Genomic DNA, 20,926 nt, shown 5'->3' on the forward strand with positions numbered 1-20,926 from the left:
TTTTTTAATTGACGTAACATTTTTACATCACACTCAAAGATGCTCATTACAAAAAACTTTCAGAGCCCAACTGGGGCTTTTTTGTAATGTCTTTTACTTAGGCAGACCCGGACTGACTCAAACCTTGGATTTGAAAATCTGTGAGGAGTATGTTCATATTTATGTTACAACTTCATTATGATGGAAGGAGCTGAAGGGCCCATTTCCTAAAGGATCCGTTTTTGCCGGAGCAACCCACCAGCCCAGCTGTGTCTCACAGTCATCATGACGCAGTAGGAGGGCTGTGACGTAAGCGCGGTTGGCTCTGTAACAGGATAATTCTATAGTAGAGGCTAATGACATGGTGGGGCTGTAATCACCTGGCTGTAAAATCGCCCCTCACGCCTATACTCATCACTTAAAACACGGCCTAGCAGAATCAGGGCTGCCAGGTGAGGTAACTGCGGTGAAATTTAATAACAGCACAGCCCAGCACTGGTTTCACTATATGAGTGGGAGAATGGGGAATGTGTTTCAAAATGGTCAGGGTTAGTCTTTAGGTGAATTAGGGAGAAATCATAAAAAAAACAACAGACATTAACCATATGAAGGCGCATGTTAAGTTTGAACACTTCCCTCAGCTAAAACCACCACAAAACACTAATGAGGGTCCTTGGTTACTGATGCGTTGTTGTTGGATCTCCGATGACCGAGAAACAACCTGCACAAAATGGCTTTCTGGAGATGGAAGATCTTCTCTTACGAGACATAAAGCTCATCAAGGGAGTTTTCCAATCCTGTGGAACAAAGGAATACAAGAGTGATGTCAACTTTGACTGGACCAGTTTCAGAACAGTATACCACTCCATATCAAGGCCAAGGCGGACTGCTCAGGTCCAACAGCACCTCTTACAGTGTCAAACAGTGACTTTTTTGCCATAAAAAACTATAAGACAATATTGACCTTTGCTGTTGCACCCAGGACAGTACTTCTCTCTTCAAGCTTCGATACAATCCCTAAAGAAGCCATCTGAATAAAGATGAAATAGAAGAACATGAGTGCACCAAATACTGCATTTGTGACCACAGTCTTGCATCATGATACAAGCTACAAAGCTTTTTTTAATCAATCTTCAAAATGAATGCATAGCCATACACACATTATTAAACCCAGTGCATGAAGTTTATGCATTATACTAAGAAGCTGTGTTGTAATACGTTTTTTTTTTTTCAAACATCAACGGAATAGCAACAGAGTTAAAGTCCAGTTCCTCAAAAGCACACTCTGCAATGATAGCTTTGCTTTCAGCATGGTCATTTCAACGCTGCAAAATCTACTCAAAACGTACCTCAGACATGATGGGTTGGCCATTTGCAGTCCTGTGCACTTGAGCACACTGTGTAAGTATAAAGACCAAAGCGATCATCAAAGGCAGTGGCAAGGCTCCTCTCATGGTGTCAGTGTAGTGTCAGGGATGAATGTGAGCGTTTCTCCTGAAGCGGCTCTTGAAAATACCTGCATATGCCCACAGTGGGCCGCCAGGGCCATAATTATGTTGAAGGGCGGGATCCAAATTATCCCAAATTATCCAAATTCTCTGATTCAGCACTTTAGAAGTAGGTGTGAATCTACTAAACTATCAACTGCAGAGAAAGATATAGGCAAAAAACATTAACTATTTAGTTTATTATTTTTTGACAAGGCATTTTCTTTCTTTTTTTTTTGTACATGACGCACAGTCCATCTGAGTGTAGAGGAACCGAGAACAAAATGTGACATTTTAATTTTCCTTCAACACACCATGATTTAAGAACAGACGTCAAGGAAAGATGCCTTAATTGTGTCAGTAAAACCTGGCTGAGGAATTTCGGTTTTGATTTTAGCAGGCAAATTTCCCCGAACATGACCTCCCATCTCAGAACAGAGGTAGCTTAAGACAACATGACGGATGTAAGAAAGAAAGAAGTGAAAGGTGAGAATCACCAAGTCCACTGATCAAGACAGTCCTCAAGATTAGAAAAAGCAATAATTATAAGCAATATTAAAATATGAAAGAGTTACTTTTTTCAAACCATTATGTGCAAAACCATATAAAGAAAAGTACAACAAATAATAAATAAAATCTATGGTCCAGTACCAAAAACCTAGGGTAGTACAAATACTACGCCAGGACTGGAAGTTAATACAAAAAAAAACATCTTACAATAATATCAGCAGAAAAAAACACAGATGGCAAAAAATTATCTGTATTCAAAATTCACAGTACATTATCCCACAATTTCATGTTGCTGTTCCTCTCAAGAAAATGTATAGAAAGAAAATGTATGGGGAATGAATCTAGGAAGCAGAGCAGTTTTCATTCATTCAGTTGCTCTCAAAACTCTCGCTTTGAGCCACAACTATAAGCACAAGTTATATGAAACACTCCCAGCCTGTTCAGTAATGTTTCAAGAATAGCTCATCAGGCTTGCTCCACACTCCTCTTCTTTTTGGTATCAAGTGAATCCATTAAGCCCTCATACCATCTGACAAACAAACGCATGTGAGGTAAATCATTTGAGACATGCAAACCTTTCTTTCAGGTCGCAATACTGGATTTAGAATTGGCCCTTGCTGTGGAAGAGGAGATGTGGAAAGGCCGTCATAGATTTTTTTTCACGACTAATGAACAGGGCAAATGACTCATGATTAATATTTTATATCAGTGGTGGACTCATCATTTCCCCAAAAATATTTCAACAGTTTGAACATGGCACGTAAAGTGGACGTGACAACTGTTTCTCATTTTCTTATAGGTTGACTTCTGCATTCAGTCCCATAGCATTGATATGAGACCACCAATGATATATCAATAACACAAGTTATTGAACACTGTCATGACTGTCACTGTGGTGATTGTACACCGTTGAAACATGATCCAGATCTCCCAACAATAAATAATAGATTTGCATGAAAGCAACCCTCAGTGGTTTTACTCTTCCCTATTAAAAACACAATTAAGCTTCCAGTTAAGCGCCCATTCTCCCACTCACAAAAATACAGGATAGGTAGACACAAACAAACACATTCACTCACTCACTCTCTGACACACTGACACACACACACTGACACACACATACACACAAAAACACACACACAGTGTGTTCACTGAAACAGAGTACGTGAGGATCCGTTTCTGGCTAAGGGCACAGTGGACAGGTTGGCCTACGCTAAGCAGCTTTGAATGTTCACTGTAGATAATCATTATGGAATGCCCGGGATCTCTCACCTACACGTCTTATGAATGTCGAATGTGTCAAATTCACATGCCCGTGATATTGTGGACAACTGTCAAGCCACTAGACCATATACATTCTCAGACTCCTGTCTCTCCCAAAACCCCTCTCTCCCTCTCACTGGTTTAGTCTAGTCAAAACCCCTCTCTCCCGCTCACTGGTTTAGTCTAGTCAAAACCCCTCTCGCCCGCTCACTGGTTTAGTCTAGTCAAAACCCCTCTCTCCCGCTCACTGGTTTAGTCTAGTCAAAACCCCTCTCTCCCGCTCACTGGTTTAGTCTAGTCAAAAGCCCTCTCTCCCGCTCACTGGTTTAGTCTAATCAAATATAGGCCCTTCTTTCCACTTCTCCCTTCATCTCTCCTCTTCTGTTCTCTCTTCAAAGAGACCCTCTCGGGAGGGACACAAATAATGAAATGCTTTCCCACTGAAAGCGTACCACGTCCTGGTTAAAAACATGTACAAGTGTATGTTCTGTGAAAGATCCCATCAGGACGTTGCCACTGGGCTCTCCTGGCTGAGGCTCAGTGAGTTTGCCAGGCTTATACAGTCAGTTGTAAAGCCTCGAGAGTGTAGTACCTAAGATGCAAAACATGAATCATGAATGCATTTTTGGAAGTCCTATCACCCATTAGAAAAAAAAAAAAAGAAAATTAATGATAAAACAAAAACGATACAAATTGTAGGTGAGAATTGGTACTTGACGGGGCTAAGCAGGCTTGAGAGGTATACAGCCGACCCCCACCCCGCCCTCGTGGCACACCATGGGCGCCATGAACGTCCAGCGGTTGGTCTCGGGGTCGTACATCTCCACCGAGTTCAGGTTGGACTGGCCGTCGTAGCCGCCCACGGCGTAGAGCCGGCCGCAGTTGGCCACCAGCGAGACGCGGCTGCGGCGCGTGTTCATGGGCACCAGATGACTCCACTGGTCCGCCACCGAGCTGTACACCTCCGCTCCCATCAGGAAGCCGGAGCCGTCGTAGCCCCCCACCACGTAGAGCTGGCTGCCCAGGGCCGCCGCGCCGTGCCGACATCGTTTGTTCATCATGGCCGCCACAGGGTGCCACAGGGCTGTGTGCTGGTTGTAGTACTCCACCTGGTGGAGGAGAGGCGCATGTACACTGTCAGCACTTTCAACACAGAACTGACACAGAGACAATAGCACTTTTGTTGAAGGTTGCTAAACCTGTGAGGTGGCATTGACACTGACCGTGTTGAAGATCTGTAGGCCATCATGGCCACCAGATACGAATATCCTCCCATCAAAAACAGTCACTCCAGCAGCACTGCGACTCGCGCTCATCTCGGTCACCAGTGTCCACCTGGGGGAAAGATCATGCAATAGCCATTTCATTTTTCATAGGTTAAAATATGATTGGTTTGAGGAAATGGAATATAAATAACTGTAGCAGTACTCACCGGTCACTCTCAGGTGCATAGCATTCTACAGAATTTAACGAGGATTTGCCATCATAGCCTCCACAAACATATATGTGTCCATCTACCACAACTGTTCCCATTGCACTGCAGACAGACAAACAAGAGACAGACAGCTGATTTGTGAGCAAAGGAGCACATATTTGTAACTGTACCAATGAGAATATCTCTATAACTATTAGCCCTTCTACAAAACCCTTGTAAGAAACTATTACCCACTTCTAAATCTGAAAAAAATGTATACCCATATCATCTCACATCACTTTTGTATGCTTTTAAGTGTGTGAATGTGAAAACTCATGCTGTTGTAGAAATGTTTCTATGTTCTAAATGTTGCTGAACTGCTTTGTTTGGTTTTAAACAAATGGTAAAAATAGCACATAGTTGCAAATATGAATTTGCGTACAATCATAAATCCTCACCTGCGTTGACTATTCATACTAGACACTCGGCTCCACGTGTCGGTCTCTGGGTTGTAGACTTCTACTGTGCTGAGCCGTGACTGGCCGTCGTATCCACCAATGGCATAAAGCAGCCCATTTACAACAGCCACTCCAACTCGACTTCGGGCTGTGGCCATTGGCTGGCAGCGCCCCCAACAGTTTCCGATTGGGTCAAACATCTCAACCACATTTAACGAGTCTCCTAAACGTGGAAAAGCACATGTGAGTCAAACAGCCTCAGCTGCCGGGACTTACAGCTTTGAGAGAAAGATCTGGAGAGCCAGTTACGAAAGGAAGCAATGAGAGAAGGAGGAGCAGCAGGAGTAGCACCTGCGCTGTTGAGCCCTCCCACTGCATATATGAGCCCAGCGATGGACGTGCAGCATCGCTGTCGGGTCTTAAAGGCTGGGAGGTGTGGGCGACGCTCGGGCATGAGGTGATAATCTTTAGCTTCGTCTACTAGGTCTCTGTCAGGAGAAAGAAAAATCATTGAACACAACCCACCAACAATGTACAGGACGCAAGTAGTCAGCTGTATTCAAGGAGCAATTTTACTACAACATAGCTTAACATCTGTTAATGCAGCTGAAAAAAAAGTGCAAACACATTAAAAAAAAAAGTGCAATGTTCTACTAGACAGCATACTGCTTTTGACCAATTGTTGAGCATGGCCACCACACATTTGAGAAGCTTTAGAAGGCCATTACATCATGAACCACTGTTATTTAGGTTACCTCTTAAGACAACAGTAAAAACAGTGACCATTAGTTCAAATATACAAATAAAAAAAACAGATAGTACACAGACCATGTTCTCCTCATATATACATACACACACATACTGTACACAACGCGCAGCTCTACAAAAAGCCGTACCTGCACTTGTGACAGCAGCGGACCAGTTCATCCTGTTGCACGCGGTCGGCCAGGAACTGGGGCCGGCACAGGGGCAGGCGCGTCCTGGCCAGCAACTCCGGGAGATAAGCCTCTCTGTCCTCCCTGTCGTGCCGCACCCACGCCAGTACTGCCTCGAACACCTGAAGGACACAGGGAGGCGACAGCACAGACACAGTCTCAGCCGTCAGCAAGAGGGTGAGGCCCACTGCTGAACTCACTGCAGGCTTTAAAGCCACATGGCCCTAGTATCCAGGAAATTACACCGGCTGCCTAGGGCTTCACTCTGAGCTGGGCCGCAAGCCCGAGAAAGCTCAGGCAGAATATTGCAGCTGGCGAGAGGGCTTTGAGAGTTCATACGCAGCTTTAGGGCAAAGCAAAGACCTGATTGAGTCCCCTTCTCCACCCTGAGATGCACATTCTGTGTCCAGACTGATTTAAAAAAATAAATAGGTGGGGTGTATTGTGGCCGGGGATCACTCTTTCCACTCTCCCCAAAGCCCTAGAGCAGGGGTATTCAATTAATCTTCAGCGAGGTCCAGTTACGGAAAATTTCCTCAAGCAAAGGTCCGGAGCATCATAATGTTTAACGTGCGTGTTTAGGCTATGTATGTGTGTGTATATACAGCGGATAAAATAAGTACTGAACACGTCAACATTTTTTTTCAGTAAGTATACTTCCAGAGAGGCTATTCGCATAACATTTTCTACAGACATTAGTATTAACTTAGGTAATCCACACATATTAAAAAATCCAAACATTAATGTCCCTAAGTAGAGTTAGGAGTAAAAAAAGTGGAATAGCACAGGGAAAAAGTATTGAACACACTAAGAAAAAACAGTACACAAAGGCAAGGAATGGCAAGGAACAAGCTGGAATCTATACATAGTTAGAGAGTAATTATCCCTCCTATCTGTGCAAATTAATGTAAGCTGGGTTAGTACATATTGATGAGCTATAAAAAGGTTTTTCGTTACCAAGTTGTCACACAAGAAACATGTCATGATGGGTAAAAGCAAAGAGCTCTTCCAAGACCTTTACAACATTATTGTTGCAAAACATATCAATGGAACTGGTTACAGGTAACTTCAGAATCATCCAGTAGGCAGTATTGGAGCCATTATCTGCAAGTGGAAGGAACATCACTGCATCATCAATCGGCCATGCACAGGATCTCCTCACAAGATTTCTGACCAGGAAGTCAGAAGGATAGTCAGAAGTGTAGCCTAAGAGCCAAGGACCACTCCAGAAAGATTTGGAGGCAGCAGGTTCAATTGTTACAGAGAAAATCATAGGTAATGCACTCCACCGCCATGGCCTCTATGCACGCTCACCCCACATGACTCTATTACTGAAGAAAAACATGTCGAAGCTCATTGAAAGTTTGCTACACAACATTTGGACAAGCTGGAAATACTAAGATAATGTATTCTGGTCAGGTGAGAGCAAAATTTAACTCTTTGGATGTCATACTACACACCATATTTGGAGGAGAAATGGCACTGTGCATCACCCTAAAAATACCATACCAACAATGAAGTTTGGAGGTGGAGGCATCACGGTGTGGGGCTGTTTTTCATCTCATGGTACTGGCAGACTTCATACTTCAGAAATGATGAATGGAGCCATTTTTTCTGGGAGAATCTTGCCATCCACCAGAACAATGAGGATGAGACATGGCTAGACCTTCCAGCAGGACAATGATCCAAAGAATTCAGCAAAGGAAACTCTCAATTGGTTTCAGAGAAAGGAAATTCAGGCCCTGACTTAAATCCAATTGAACAGTTTTGGAAGTTACCTAAAGATCAGGATTTACAAGAGGGACCCCTGGAATCTTCAATATTAAAAGACTATCTGTTTAAAAGGATGGGCCAAAATCACACCTGAATACTGCGACTGATTAGTTTAGTCATAGAGGAAATGCCTTCAAGCTCTCATTACAAATAAAGGGTTTTCCACAAAGTATTTAAAAAATTTCAGTAGGCGTGTTCAATACTTTTTTCCTGTGGCATTACACTTTCTTTACTCATAACTCTACTTATGAAAATTAATGTTTGGATTTTTTTATATGTGTGGATTACCTAAGTTAATACTAATGTCTGGTGAAAATGTCATGCAAATAGCCTCACTGGAAGTATCCTTAATGAAAAAAATGTCGACATGTTCAATATTTATTTTCCCCGCTGTATATATATATATATATATATATGTAATGTATAATGTGAAATAAAATAAGTAGCCTATAGGCAACATAGAAGAAATAAGGCAAGATAAAAGTAATTGGGGAGAAAAACTGAGTAGCCTTGGCTATTTTTAAGATCTTAACGTGAACTTTGAGAAAATTTGAGCTGAGACAAGGATGGATATTCCACAGCTGGTTCCTTGAACCCATTGATCAGCAAGATTCATTTTATTTTTATTTTTTATTTTTTTTATGTTGACCCGAAATCCTGGAAACCCAGGAACATCACGTTGTTGGGCAGTGAATACATGTAGGCTTAACTAGATTGTGGTGGATCAATCATATTGCCTTCTTAAATCGTAAAATATTCTGTGGTCTCAGTTCACTGTTGAATGGGTAGGCCTAGCCTACCCTATGCTTGCTCAAAATATATGCTTTGTCTAGTAGAGGTGCTTCAAATTGGTGCTTTTAAAAATTGCCTGTCTCAGAATATGTAGAAGAGGTCCAGGGCAATTCCGCGCAAAACTGTCACATCCAGCGTTACGGACGTGACAGTTTTGCGTGGTATTGCCCCCGTATCGTTATATAAAGCTCTGTTCTCGCCGTCTAGCTTTCTCCTCTTTGAGCAATCGATGATTTGCAAATAACTTACTTATCGTTAAGATATCCATCTGATTGTTTCTCGTCTCCTGTCCTTGCTCGTTTCAGGCTATCAGTGAGTCTCTTCCCCATAGTAGGCTACTTTACTCACTGGCTCGACTTTATCAGAATTCACAGATTTCACTGCCTGAGTAGCAGCAAGCGAAATGATGGTTCCAAGCTCCTGAAGTAAATGCTGTTATCCTAACCAGCGAAACATTTAGCCCAGCTTTGAAATCTTACTTGAAAATCTAAATTAGTCTATTATGGTCCGGGTCCGGATAGGATCACGTCAGGGTCCGGACTCGGACCGTGGTCCGCCATTTGGTGACCCCTGCCCTAGATCATTCACGGTGCTCAGGAATGTCAGATCTGCTTTATCAGGACAGCATGCCATATGTTTTTTCCATCATTATTATTATTATTATTATTATTATTATTATTATTATATTTAGCGGCAAGGGCTGCATACATATAAATGTGCAATTTATTTGACACAATACAACGTCTGCTTGCCATTCTACTGAATAAAAACAAAGTGGCTTGGTAGACTGCTGCGTAGTGAGTATGAGAACCTCTGTACTGGTATGTGCCAGTGGAGAGACTGTCAGTGGCACTGACCTGCTCCTCTGCTTTGACATTGAGCTCGTCACAGCCCACCAGCTCCAGCACCTCTTCCAGCCGGAGCCCCAGGAACTCCTCTGACATGGACACCTCCACAAAGTGCTGGTGCACAAAGCTGTTGGCAGCGTCGTAAAGCGTGGTGCACATCATGGTCTCTGCGAACTGACGCACACCCAAACAGTTTTTTGGGTGCAATCTGCGAAGGAAAAGCCAGTCTCATCATCACAGTCCCACAACATCAGGAAGACCATAATCCTAAACCTCGCTGTGTGCTCAGAAAATAAAAAAAGAGCTGTGGGAATACTGTGTACCTCTCCTGAAGGAAAGAGCAACAGGCATCCTTGACATTCTGCAGCTGTAGGAAACTGGCCCCTATTAAGAGGGCCTGGACGTTCTGCTGGTCTATTGCCACATGGCCATTGTAAGCAAAATTTATCAGAGCTTCAAGAGCACTGGGAAGAGAGACAGAGGAGATAAGAGAAACCTTGGAGAGCACGATACACAACTCAGTGATATACTTGCATCAGCAAAGCAGGTCCAACATTAATTTATGTGTGGAATGTGAGGATTAGGAGGCCTACCTAGGATCCATTCCCTGCATGACAATCTCATCCTGTTTACATTCCACCATGTCATTGGTGAACATGGCGTGGAAGTATGGAATGGAAGCTGCCAGGACTATCCTGTGAGCGCTGAATTTGTGTTCACCAACCTGTAAATAATATTACAGTTGATATTATTTACACTTTTGTCAACAACATTAACGCAAAACGAAGAGAACATAGGTCAGCTTTCACCAGTGTGCCATTCACTTCTTTTCAAAATAAGCACTGCACGCTACTGTAAGCACAGAATGTGTAATGTCAAGGTGAAAACTAATCACAACAACAAATCATATCATGACAATGTAGGGCAGTGGAGCAAAATGGGCAGGGGTGTATGTGAGAGGGAAGGACTGGAAGAGGATTATGCAACCGCAGCAACAACAAAGACACAGCAACAGCAGGCCACAACAGACAAGCTCTCAGTGTTTAATCTGCAGATAATCATAATGCTGCTTAATACAAAGAAGTGACTACACCGGCATGGCAAGGGCACAAACGCCGACGTCACACTGTGGTTTAATATCGAAATGAGACAGACTGTTTCTAACTCACTTGTCCGGTGCATTGCTGTCTCCTATCCACTTTGTCTTAACAGTACAACTACCGTCATCGATTCGGACAAAACGGAGATGGCTAAAAATAATAGTTAAAATGTATGATAGCAGAGCAGAGGTAACAATTCTGCCATCAGACTAGCATGGTGAGATCCTGTTTCTGACAAAATTGTTCGGTCCCTCAGGCTAGCTGGCTAGCCAAGTGAACGTGTTCTGTGTTAGCTAAAAGGGATCAATACATTGGCACCTGCTTATACCTCGCTTTTAGTTCTTCCTGATATGGACGTTCATGGGTGCTGGCAGGACTGATCCCTGTTAATTTATTGTTAGTTACTTATATTAGCCTGAACTATACATTTCATGGCAGAAAATCAAACCTTTGCCTCAACAAGCATTCAAAACCTCGTGAAATTATTGTTCGGTCAGACATATTATTACAATGACTCTTTTCAGAGTAAAGTCATACAACGTTCATTGTTTTTAACGTTAATCCAACAGGGAAATCTAACTTGACTTGCCATTTCAACACTCCCTCTTTCTTTCAACCTCTCCCAAGCAACAAGCACTCATGGCTAGTGGTAGCAAGAGCTCAGCTAGCTAGAGCAGCTAGCCAGCTGACATTTAGCTGCACAGGGTGCGTGGTGGAATTTCTTTACCTTCAGGGTCACATCACAGAGTTTCCCTTGCCGTCGGATTTCTTCCATGACTGCATACCCGCGACCTGGTAAATCGTGGACTGAAAAATGTACTAAATCTTCCAGTTCTTCGAATGTCATGTCACCCATCGTCATTGAGGAAAAGGAAAGACTGAAATATAGAAACGCAAAAAGATAGGGTAGCGTGAGCTTCGCGGGTCACCGTAGTCACTCTGGTCCCGACTGCAGCTGAACTTTCTGCACTGCAGTCAGTTTGTTTAACTGTCTATACTAGTTTCTTACCAAGAAGAACGTGTGTAGGCCTACAGGTGTTCATCAGTGATACCTACAAAGATTTAACCTTAGCGGTCACTGCATCGTCGTTGAATCCATTAATCCTTGTCATTCTATGTTCCATCTTTCTGTATGACATGACTGACCGAGCAGAGTAGTCAGGATTAACGATTAGACTTGTGTTCGAGGATTACTTGAATAGAATGTGGTCACATCTGTAACAGCCATGTTTGGGAAAGTAACGTGTTAGGCCTAATGTATTCAGGATAGGCTACAATGTCATAGTCATAGAACACGCCATAGGCCTACCATAGCCTAATCTCCCAATCAATGAAAAATAAAACAAACTAACTTTCACTACATAGATAGTGCACTATAGTCAAGTCAATTAAGTTTAGATGGCACATTTCATACAGAGGTCATTCAATGTGCTTTACATAAACAAAACAAAACAATAATAACAAATAAAAGCATAGAAGGGCAATATAGTCAAAGAATAGTTCAAAAGGTAAAGATCATAATAAAAAGAAAACATAAAACACAAGGTAAAATAATTTAAAAATAAAGAATAATTAGTAACAAAAACAAAGGCAAATAATAAAAGACAAGGTAGAATAATTATCAAGGCAGATTCAAAATTTGTAACTCGGTGCAGTTAGCAGAAAGCATTTGAGAACAGTTTGTTCTTAAGTCTAGATTTAAAACTGGCTACAGTTGGGGACTTTTTCATGTCATCCGAAAGATGGTTCCAGAGCTGAGCCATATAGCAGCTAAAAGCTGCTTCACCATGTTTAGTTCTAACAGTAGGTTTTACTAACAGGTTTTTCACCTGGGACCTGAGAGGACGAGAAAGTGTGTAGTGCTGAAGCATGTCTGATAGGTATTTAGGTCCTGCTCCATTTACTGATTTATAAACAAGCAATAGTGCTTTAAAGTCAATTAACTATAGCCTAAACTTAATAGTGAATTAATATGGTTTGTGCACCATAGGCCTAGTAAATGTGAATTCAAACAAATATGGGCATTGCTTTTTCAAAAGGTAAAAGAAACAACTAGCTAACATGTTACATTTGTGCAGGAGATTTGCTTCTTGGGGGGAAAGAAATATTTGCTTTATTAGTAGGAATAGGGAGGAACATTGAAATAACCTTGCTGGAATTTATATTGCATAATTCACATCGTAGTACAGGTGCATTGCAAAAAATTGAGATCGTGGAAAAGTCCATTGTCCTGTCCAGACTGAGATTAACTGCCAGTGTTTTGACCTAATTAGCAGATTAGAGCTCTTCTCAGGTCATCATTTCTATATTAGAAAGTCTTTATTCTAATATTCTGAGATACTGACTTTTTGATTTCCATGAGCTGTAAACGTTATCATCAAGATTAAAATAATTAAAACAAAAAAGGTTTATATATTTTACTTCATGTGTAATGAATCTAGATTACATGAAAGTTTCACTTCTTGAAACAAGTTATGGAAAAAAATAAACTTTTTCATTGTATTCAATTTTTTTTAGATGCACCTGTAGTTCATCTGACATTAAATGTTTTGCAACATATTTGTTTTGTTGCTCTCATGTTGCACAGGAAGATCAGAGTAAAAAAGGGAAATCGTAAAAAAAGATTATCACAAACAGTGATGCAGAACATTTAAGGTGATTTTGGGGATCAGCTACCCAAAATCTGTATAAAATACCAAAAAGTAATGTGCATCTTGTATGTGAGGAATACTAGTAGGCCTAAGAAGAAAATCTCCACAGTTTTGTTTGATTGTTGTGGAAGAGCATTAGTATACTGTGTATAGAGATATAGAGATAGTGTAGAAAGTCATCACCATATAACAATGATTACCAGTGCACAAATAATAATTACTGTACAAATAATATAAAAAAACTTGATTGCCAATAATATATATAACAAAAGCATGTTATTGTGCAATAGCACAGTAAGAGCTAAGAGGAAGATAGAGTTCATCATTCATATTGAGTTCATACATTGTGTGTCTGTATCACAAACCTTATTGACCCAACGTCAATAGCTGTCTTAAATCATGTGCATAATCTGATATTTCATATTCTTTGTGTGTCTAGTTTAAACCATTGCTATTTTAAAGTACTGCATTCCAGCCTTATTTAATTAGCACCTTTATTTAATCTCGAGCATAGTTGGCCCTGAAAATGTTTATACTAGTTGTCTCTAAAAGAAATCTTTTGTGCAAAGGTTTTTAATTGGAAATAAATGCCTAGTTATTCACAGGTTGAGCTTGTGGAGATAGTTGACCAGATGGGGATTGATAAAAACAGTAACTTTTCATCACATCTGCTCATTCAATTACCCAAAATGACTTCTGAAGGCACCGTGCTGGCAGAAAAGTTAAAGACAAACTTAATAAAGCTACTATGACTGCTCAACATATGGTCGTTTCAAAGCCATATTAGAGTATGTGCTTTTCATCATAATGTAAATCAATTTCAAATGCTTGAATGCCTTCTCCATCTGGGCGTAAGCCCTTATGTGAGAGATGCTGAGTTGTCAGATTAGTTGCAGTCATGAGGCCATGTGGCCCTGTCCACATTTAGACACTCCTTTTACCCAATCACAGGGCCCTCTATTTTCTTGATGTCTGGTATTTTCCCTGTAAACCATCCTTTCAGATCCACATGAGTGGGTTTCTATCCAATTATTTCACAAACATTCAGCACACATGAAACAGTGTTATCTTTTAAGTTTCTGTTCTCAACACCACACAGTGCTTCCTCTGTTCCTTGTCCGCACCTCTTACCATCACAACCGGACCCCCTCCTCCTCCTCCTCACCTCAGGCTTTATAAAATGGGAGGTCTCCACACCAGCATCACTTCACCCACAGCATCTGCCTCGTCAGTCTGATCCACTGAAGCACGCCCAGCCTGTGAGTATGCATGAGAAGAATGCCATTATTTTAACTTCAAACATTTTGAGGTAAGATGGTAGTCAGTCTCTTTCTCTATAAGATAGATATTCTGCAGAGCAGTGGAACAGTGGTAAAATGAACACTTAGGGCTGAAATATGAGAACTTTTTTTAATTCTGTAAAAAGAGTTGGTTGAGGAGCTGCATGCATGTGATAATTATTCGCCAGACCTGCATCCCACCCTTTAACAGTTTAAAAATATTATTAATAATATAATATATTTTTCCTCATGACAAGGGCTTATTGTGTTTTACAGTAATTGAAGTTGAATACACAAGAGCAGTTCTGAGCTTTCTGTTTACACTGGCATATTTTATTTCTTTGGCAGAACCATGAGCAGGAACTACATGTCCAAGTATGATGAGCTCCGCAAGGGAGACTTCCTTTGGTCCAACAACAGGGAGTACAAGGCAGTCTTTCAGGTACTTCGCCCAGCTCCAACACATTTTTCACTCCTGTGTATGCGTAAGTTATTGCTCCTCTTAAAAAGTGTTCTCCTTCTCATCATCATGCAGGAGGATGGTAACTGGGTGATCTTTGGCTGGAAACCAATGTGGTCGTCGGACACAGCCGGCCAGCGCGACGCCTACCGCCTCTGCATGCAGGACGACTGTAACTTTGTTATGTACAAGCGCGACGACAAAGCCATCTGGCACACCGGCACCCACAGGACGGATGGCTTTAAGATGTGTCGTTTGCACCTGCACGACGATGGCAACCTGGTGATCGAGAAGGACGGTGAAGAGGTGTGGAACTCCTCCCAGTCCAGGGGGATGAAGTGAAGCTAAGGGCATTCCTCCATCTCTGCTGCACAGCCGCCCTGCCTCTAGCTGGGGGTGGTATGACGAAGGGTTGGTTGGTTGACAAATTGAAGTTGAATAAAGAGCAAAATAAAAATGCATTTTGTCTCAGTTTACTTCTTCAATTCCCTGACAACAAAACCATGGCCATGAAATTATGATTGTCATCATACAAAACACTCATTGTCTTTATGGAGGTGAAACATGATCACCCATACGAGCTTAAAGAAATTAATACAAAATTTAATTAAAAGTATTAAAATAAAATGTTGTACAAAATGAATAATTGTACACTGAACAAAAATATAATTGCTTTCGTTTTTGTTCCCATTCCCCATAATTGTAAAAGATTATGCACACAAAAGGTTTATTTCTTTTAAATTGTGTGCACCTTTATTCAAATCTGTGTTAGTGATTAGTAAAATAATCTAGCACCTGACGTGTGCCATATCAAAAGATGCTAAATCAAACATGATTACACAGTCACATTAAAAAGCCACTCGAAAACATAGTTTTATCATATAATACAACTGAATTCACAAGTTTGGGGGAACGTGAAACTGGCATGCTGACTGCAGGAATGTCCAACAGAGCTGTTGCCTATGAGCTGAATGTAGAGGTGAAATGCTCACTGATATCGATTTGACCAAGATTCAAGACTTTAATTGCCATACAACAGAAGTTGTTAGAAATTTGCGGCAGTGTGCTCTACAATACAACAGACAAGACGACACCAAACAAAAATAAGAAGCCAAAGACATAGACATAGACATCAGACATAGTACATACATGATACATTCATTCATGGCTCGTCCCTACATAGGCAAGAGTCGAAAGTGGCAGGTGACATTTTAGTGGAAGTTTACTTAAAGTTCAGGTTTTAAGTTCACTTCCAAAAGTGCAAATGTACACAGAATGATGATGGAACTAAATAAAAGAAATATACAGTATAGTAATGTATCATATAGCATGAATACAATTAAAAACATATTGCTAAAAAAAAGCAAAAACACACAATCCAAGACCTATGTTGGCTTGATCTACTTCCATGAGGTATTGGTGCAAGGATGGAGAGTTATTTAAAAGTCTGATTACACTACAGTATGTGCTATTTAAAAAGCGGGAGGTCTTTGTGTTAATAGCCCTCAGCCTTCTACCTGATGGGAGGATCTTAAGGAGGTGGTTGGCGGGATGAGTTGCATCCAGCAGGATTTTCATGCCCTTGCGTTGCATGTGGACCTTGTAGATTTCTGATAAGGGGGTGAGTTTGCAACCCATGATCTTCTCGACCGTGTGAACTATTCTGTCTGTAGCCTGTTCTGAGCAGTGGCATTTCCATACCAGACAGTAATGGAGAAGGAGAGAATATTCTCAATAGTGGCGCGATAGAATTGCAGCATCCCCTTGCAGGCCATCCCAAAATTTCTCAGCTGCCGGAGAAAAAAGAGCCTCTGGTGGGCTTTGCTCATGATACAGCTCAGGTTGTCTCCCCATTTCATTGAGGATGAGACTATGGTCCCTAAGAACCTAAAGCTGCCCATCCGTTCCACCTCTACCCCGTTGATGGTCAGGGGCTGGGACACTATCGAAAATCCACTACCATTTCTTTGGTCTTTAAAACATTTATTTCTAAATTGTGGTGGGAACACCATTCCAGAGGACCTCGTTTCTGTAAGCCACATCATCGTCTTTAGAGATAAGCCCTACCAATGTTGTGTCATCTGCAAATTTATACATCTTGACAGAGTCTGTATGTGATAAACAATTAGTGTACAGTGAGTACAGTAGGGGGGATAAGACACATCCCTGAGGGGCGCCAGTGCTGATATATTTCACCCTGGAGGTTTACTCTTACCACTTGTTTCCTATGCAGCAGAAAGTCCAGGATCCAATGACAGAGAGAGTCATGCACACTCATCTGTTGAAGTTGTTTAAAAAGTTTGGTGGGTAAAATTGTGTTAAAAGCAGAACTATAATCTTTAAAAAGAATCTTTACCTGGGGTGCTGTAGAACAGAGTGGGTACATGCTGTAGGGACACAGCATCCTCAACGGACCTGTTTGCCCTGTATGCAAACTGGAAGGAGTCTAGGCTCACTACCCTGGACAGGTAGGTGCATAATGCGTTCAAATATTTTCATCACCACCGGAGTTAAGGCTACTCGTCGGTAGTCGTTCAAGCAGCTAATTTTGGTCTTTTTGGGCACAGGTACCATGACAGCAGACTTATAACAGGGACTCTACATATTTCTGACAACATTTTAAGAGGTCTTGAATGAGAAAAGTCTTACATCTTTTCAACTCAATTTAAACTCATGAAAAGCTAATCTGTTGCATTTACATTTTGGGTTCAGTGTAAGCAACTCTGTCAAAAGATTCAGGGGGTTGGTTATGAACAGCAGGTTCTAGGGTTCTAGGGTTGCCATCTTGTGTTTTCTAGCAGGTGTGTAACTTGGGCTTTTGCTTTGGATTTTGCATCACTTGATGATGTGGACTGACAGATTTTTCCATGCTCATCAGCTAGCAAGCAATAAGCCAAGCTAAACAGAATAATGGTTCTTCGTGACCTGAGTGAGGTGATTCAAATAAAATGTTCATGTGGGTGGGAGCAATTTGCTTGTTTTGGTGTGTGTGTGAAAAGGGTTGCATCTGCAATGAATTTTTTTTTTTTTTTAAGTATATTTTTTTGGCCTTTTATTGACAGGATAGTAGAGAATGACAGGAAGTGAGTGGGAGAGAGTCGGGGTGGGATCTGGAAAGGACCACGGGGCGGGAATCGAACCCGGGTCGCCGGCGTACGGTGAAGGTGCCCCAGCCAGTTGCGCCACGGCTGGGGCCTAGCTCTACATCTACAATGAATTTTAAAGCAAATTATTTTCCGGACCCCTTGGCTATGGGTTGCGGACCCCATTTTGAGAACCACTGGTATAATGATTGGCGAGGGCAAAGGGCCCCGCACTTTCTACATCCCTGTGTATGGCATTGGCTAGATACAGGAGCACATCAGGTGAGGTTGTATGAAATGTGATATGTCAAATATCCGTGGCTCTTTTTACAGACTTCAGTCTATGTAAGTTTTACAGACTTCAGTCTATCTAATATATTACTGACCATATGCCACTAGAACATTACATTTCAGAAGATTGCTTGATTTAATTTAAGGCCTAAGGTCTTGGTCTAAAATGGACACTTGAAGGATTGTAAATGAAGCTGTGGGCACAGTATTTGACAAGATATGCATAATTGTGCGAAATGACTGAAATTCACTTTCATCACATTGCTGTGTGTGATGTTAGTGTAAGCTTGTATGCCGTACATCTGGCAACATAGTGGATCTTGTGTATTCCTATTTAGAAAACTGTATGACAGTAAGAAACAGAATTACTATGGATTTTCGTCAAGATTCTTTGCACTGCCTAGAAGGCACACTGAAGTCTCATAAATAGCTCACTTAATCATGAAACAATGTGTAATGATCTAATAATGTAGAATACATCACTTTACCTAATCAATCGAGAGGGACTTTTATAATCAGTTGGTGTAAACATGCTAAACCACTGACAACAAAAACAATTTATTTAGCAAAAGGAAATCTTATTATCATCTCTATTTTATGATGTTCATGAAGATAAAAGTAAGAATGCATAAAAGGAATCAACTTCAGTTCATTTTGATGGTGTATGTCACGTGAAGATGGGGAAACACCCTTATTGTTCTTCCACTAGCTACATTATGCAGTTGAATGAGGTTTTGTATGCTTTGTAGGTAGTTGGCTCACTAGTTTTAGACCAGGTAATGCTCATTTAACTCATCACAAGGTCAAGTGTTCATTCAATATTGTATGTTTTAAGGTACAAATTAAACTCAAAGGGCCGATCTCATTAACACTTGAAAGAGTTCGTTGCTCGTAAATTCCTGTTAAATTCTAAATTCCTGCAAGAGTAAATTAAGCTAATTTCACAAGCAAATTAGCAGATCAACGTGTACATCACAGAACCTATTCAGGCGTGAAAGAGCTCCTTAGTCCCTCTCCTCCTCCTCCTGCAGCCTCCTCCTCTGCCCTTGGCCTATAAATGGGGATGTCTCTGGCCCAACATCACTTCACCTGGAACCACAGCCACAGCAGACGATCCACTGAAGCACATCCAGCCTGTGAGTACTGTGCTCTCTCTGTCTTTCTCTCTCTCTCTGCCTTTCATTGGCAGCTTTATGCTGGCAGAGATTGGGTGGCTTTAGCCCAGATATCCGGGCAAAGCTTCATCTCTATGGACTTGGCTTGTAAATCTTAGGTATTTTTGACTGCCCCTTGGGCTTTTCATTTCACCATATGCGGTTTGAATCCTAAATTGATGGATACCATTCAGTATCTGTTCAATGTGTCTTAAGCTTAGTTTCCAGAAGTGCCTCCATTTTGACCTCTCTGTCCTGAAGAAACTTTGAACATGTTCCATTATAAAACCCTCTCTTTCTTGTCAGTATTTCCTTTCAATCCATTTGGGCTCAGTACTTAGCTGTAGACTGAACCTCCATTTCTCATTAGAATGAGAGAGTCTTAAAGTCTGAGTGGGTATGGTAGTGCGCAGGGTCGTATTGAAAATAATGGAATCTAATATAGAGAATGTTAAAAGTGGAAGTGCACTGCACTCATATCAGTGCCTATTTGGGGGCCTCTTCTCCACAGAGGTGCAAACTCCAACCACATTTCCTCCAACTTTTCACTAAACCATCTGATCTTAATTAGCACAACTCTTCAGACAGTAAATCAGCTTATTAACCTGTGCACAGGCAGAAGGAATATGGCACTTTACCTTTTTTGGGCTTGTCCACTTGCTCAGTCAATTGGGGAAGGGATTATGCTAAATGGGGAAATCAGGATAAGTACCGGTATGAGTATATATACTCTTTTGATCCTGTGAGGGAAATTTGACATCATCAATACGACCTTTTAGGACCGAAACAAAACACTGAAAATGATGATGTGCTGTATAACGGCTTCATTCCACAATTCAGTAACCTATCACACAGTTTACAGTCGTCATGTTTTCATGTTTCCAACAACGTGGAAATATACCAACATGTTGAGCACACTGTAGACTATTCTAAATTCTAATTGTTATACCGTTGTAATACCATTATGTGTTCTTAACATTTTTTTTAAAAGACAAGACTAGTCTGTGTGTAGACATATCAGCCTAAATCTCTGTTTTCTGGAACTGACTCCACAGAACCATGAGCAGGAACTACATGTCCAAGTTTGATGAGCTCCGCAAGGGAGACTACCTCTGGTCCAACAACCATGAGTGGAAAGCCTGTTTCCAGGTAAGGTTTTCAATTTCAATATGAAGAAAACCTTAGCAAAGCAAAAGACACTCACTCAACACAAGTGGAGTTTTGAGGAAAGAAGTCTACATTTTGTGTCATTTGAAATTGTCACTGTGTATTTAAACCATGTGATTTTTGCCCGCAGGACGATGGCAACTTTGTGATCTACGGCTGGAGGCAGATGTGGTCGTCTGACACAGCTGGTCAGAGGGATGCCCACCGCCTTTGCATGCAGGACGACTGCAACTTCGCCATGTACAAGCGCGACAACAAGATGATGTGGCAGACCAAGACCC

The 20,926-nt window shown here is 41.4% G+C and overlaps 2 protein-coding genes across 5 annotated transcripts; one reads left to right on the forward strand and one right to left on the reverse strand.

The window, feature by feature from the left end:
• Positions 1 to 1,647: 1,647 nt before the first annotated feature.
• On the reverse strand, positions 1,648 to 11,762 carry klhl18 (kelch-like family member 18). 2 transcript variants are annotated; one of them, XM_048247610.1, is made up of 11 exons: positions 11,569 to 11,762; positions 11,287 to 11,437; positions 10,053 to 10,183; positions 9,783 to 9,923; positions 9,469 to 9,667; positions 6,008 to 6,168; positions 5,463 to 5,599; positions 5,112 to 5,334; positions 4,672 to 4,776; positions 4,463 to 4,574; positions 1,648 to 4,348 (listed from the first exon to the last, which is right to left on the reverse strand). In XM_048247610.1, exons 2-11 carry the CDS (start codon positions 11,419 to 11,421, stop codon positions 3,962 to 3,964), a joined length of 1,731 nt encoding a protein of 576 aa, XP_048103567.1. In that variant the 5' UTR covers positions 11,422 to 11,437; positions 11,569 to 11,762; the 3' UTR covers positions 1,648 to 3,961. The 2 variants fall into 2 exon arrangements, with proteins under 2 accessions (XP_048103567.1, XP_048103577.1); XM_048247620.1 differs by lacking the exon at positions 11,569 to 11,762 and having other exon boundaries at positions 11,287 to 11,543.
• LOC125297329 (lectin-like) lies at positions 10,562 to 15,411 on the forward strand. Of its 3 annotated transcripts, none has more exons than XM_048247661.1 (4): positions 10,562 to 10,776; positions 14,310 to 14,469; positions 14,839 to 14,932; positions 15,026 to 15,411. In XM_048247661.1, the coding sequence occupies exons 3-4, from the start codon at positions 14,843 to 14,845 to the stop codon at positions 15,290 to 15,292; spliced, it is 357 nt and encodes a 118-aa protein (XP_048103618.1). In that variant the 5' UTR covers positions 10,562 to 10,776; positions 14,310 to 14,469; positions 14,839 to 14,842; the 3' UTR covers positions 15,293 to 15,411. The 3 variants fall into 3 exon arrangements, with proteins under 3 accessions (XP_048103618.1, XP_048103601.1, XP_048103609.1); XM_048247644.1 differs by lacking the exon at positions 10,562 to 10,776 and adding an exon at positions 11,277 to 11,354; XM_048247652.1 differs by lacking the exon at positions 10,562 to 10,776 and adding an exon at positions 11,297 to 11,375.
• Positions 15,412 to 20,926: the final 5,515 nt, after the last annotated feature.

This window comes from Alosa alosa, chromosome 1, assembly GCF_017589495.1.
Source record: "Alosa alosa isolate M-15738 ecotype Scorff River chromosome 1, AALO_Geno_1.1, whole genome shotgun sequence".
In the NCBI taxonomy this organism is placed as follows: Eukaryota; Metazoa; Chordata; class Actinopteri; order Clupeiformes; family Clupeidae; genus Alosa; species Alosa alosa.

Excerpts from the sequence above, each read along its gene's own strand:
- klhl18 (XM_048247610.1), bottom strand. The coding sequence starts at position 11,421 with ATGACGATGGGTGACATGACATTCGAAGAACTGGAAGATTTAGTACAT. Across the intron at positions 9,668-9,782 it reads TGCTCTTTCCTTCAGGAGAG|ATTGCACCCAAAAAACTGTT; the intron begins GTACACAGTATT and ends TTTCCTTCGCAG. Across the intron at positions 4,777-5,111 it reads AGTATGAATAGTCAACGCAG|TGCAATGGGAACAGTTGTGG; the intron begins GTGAGGATTTAT and ends GTCTGTCTGCAG.
- LOC125297329 (XM_048247661.1), top strand. The coding sequence starts at position 14,843 with ATGAGCAGGAACTACATGTCCAAGTATGATGAGCTCCGCAAGGGAGAC. Across the intron at positions 14,933-15,025 it reads AGTACAAGGCAGTCTTTCAG|GAGGATGGTAACTGGGTGAT; the intron begins GTACTTCGCCCA and ends ATCATCATGCAG.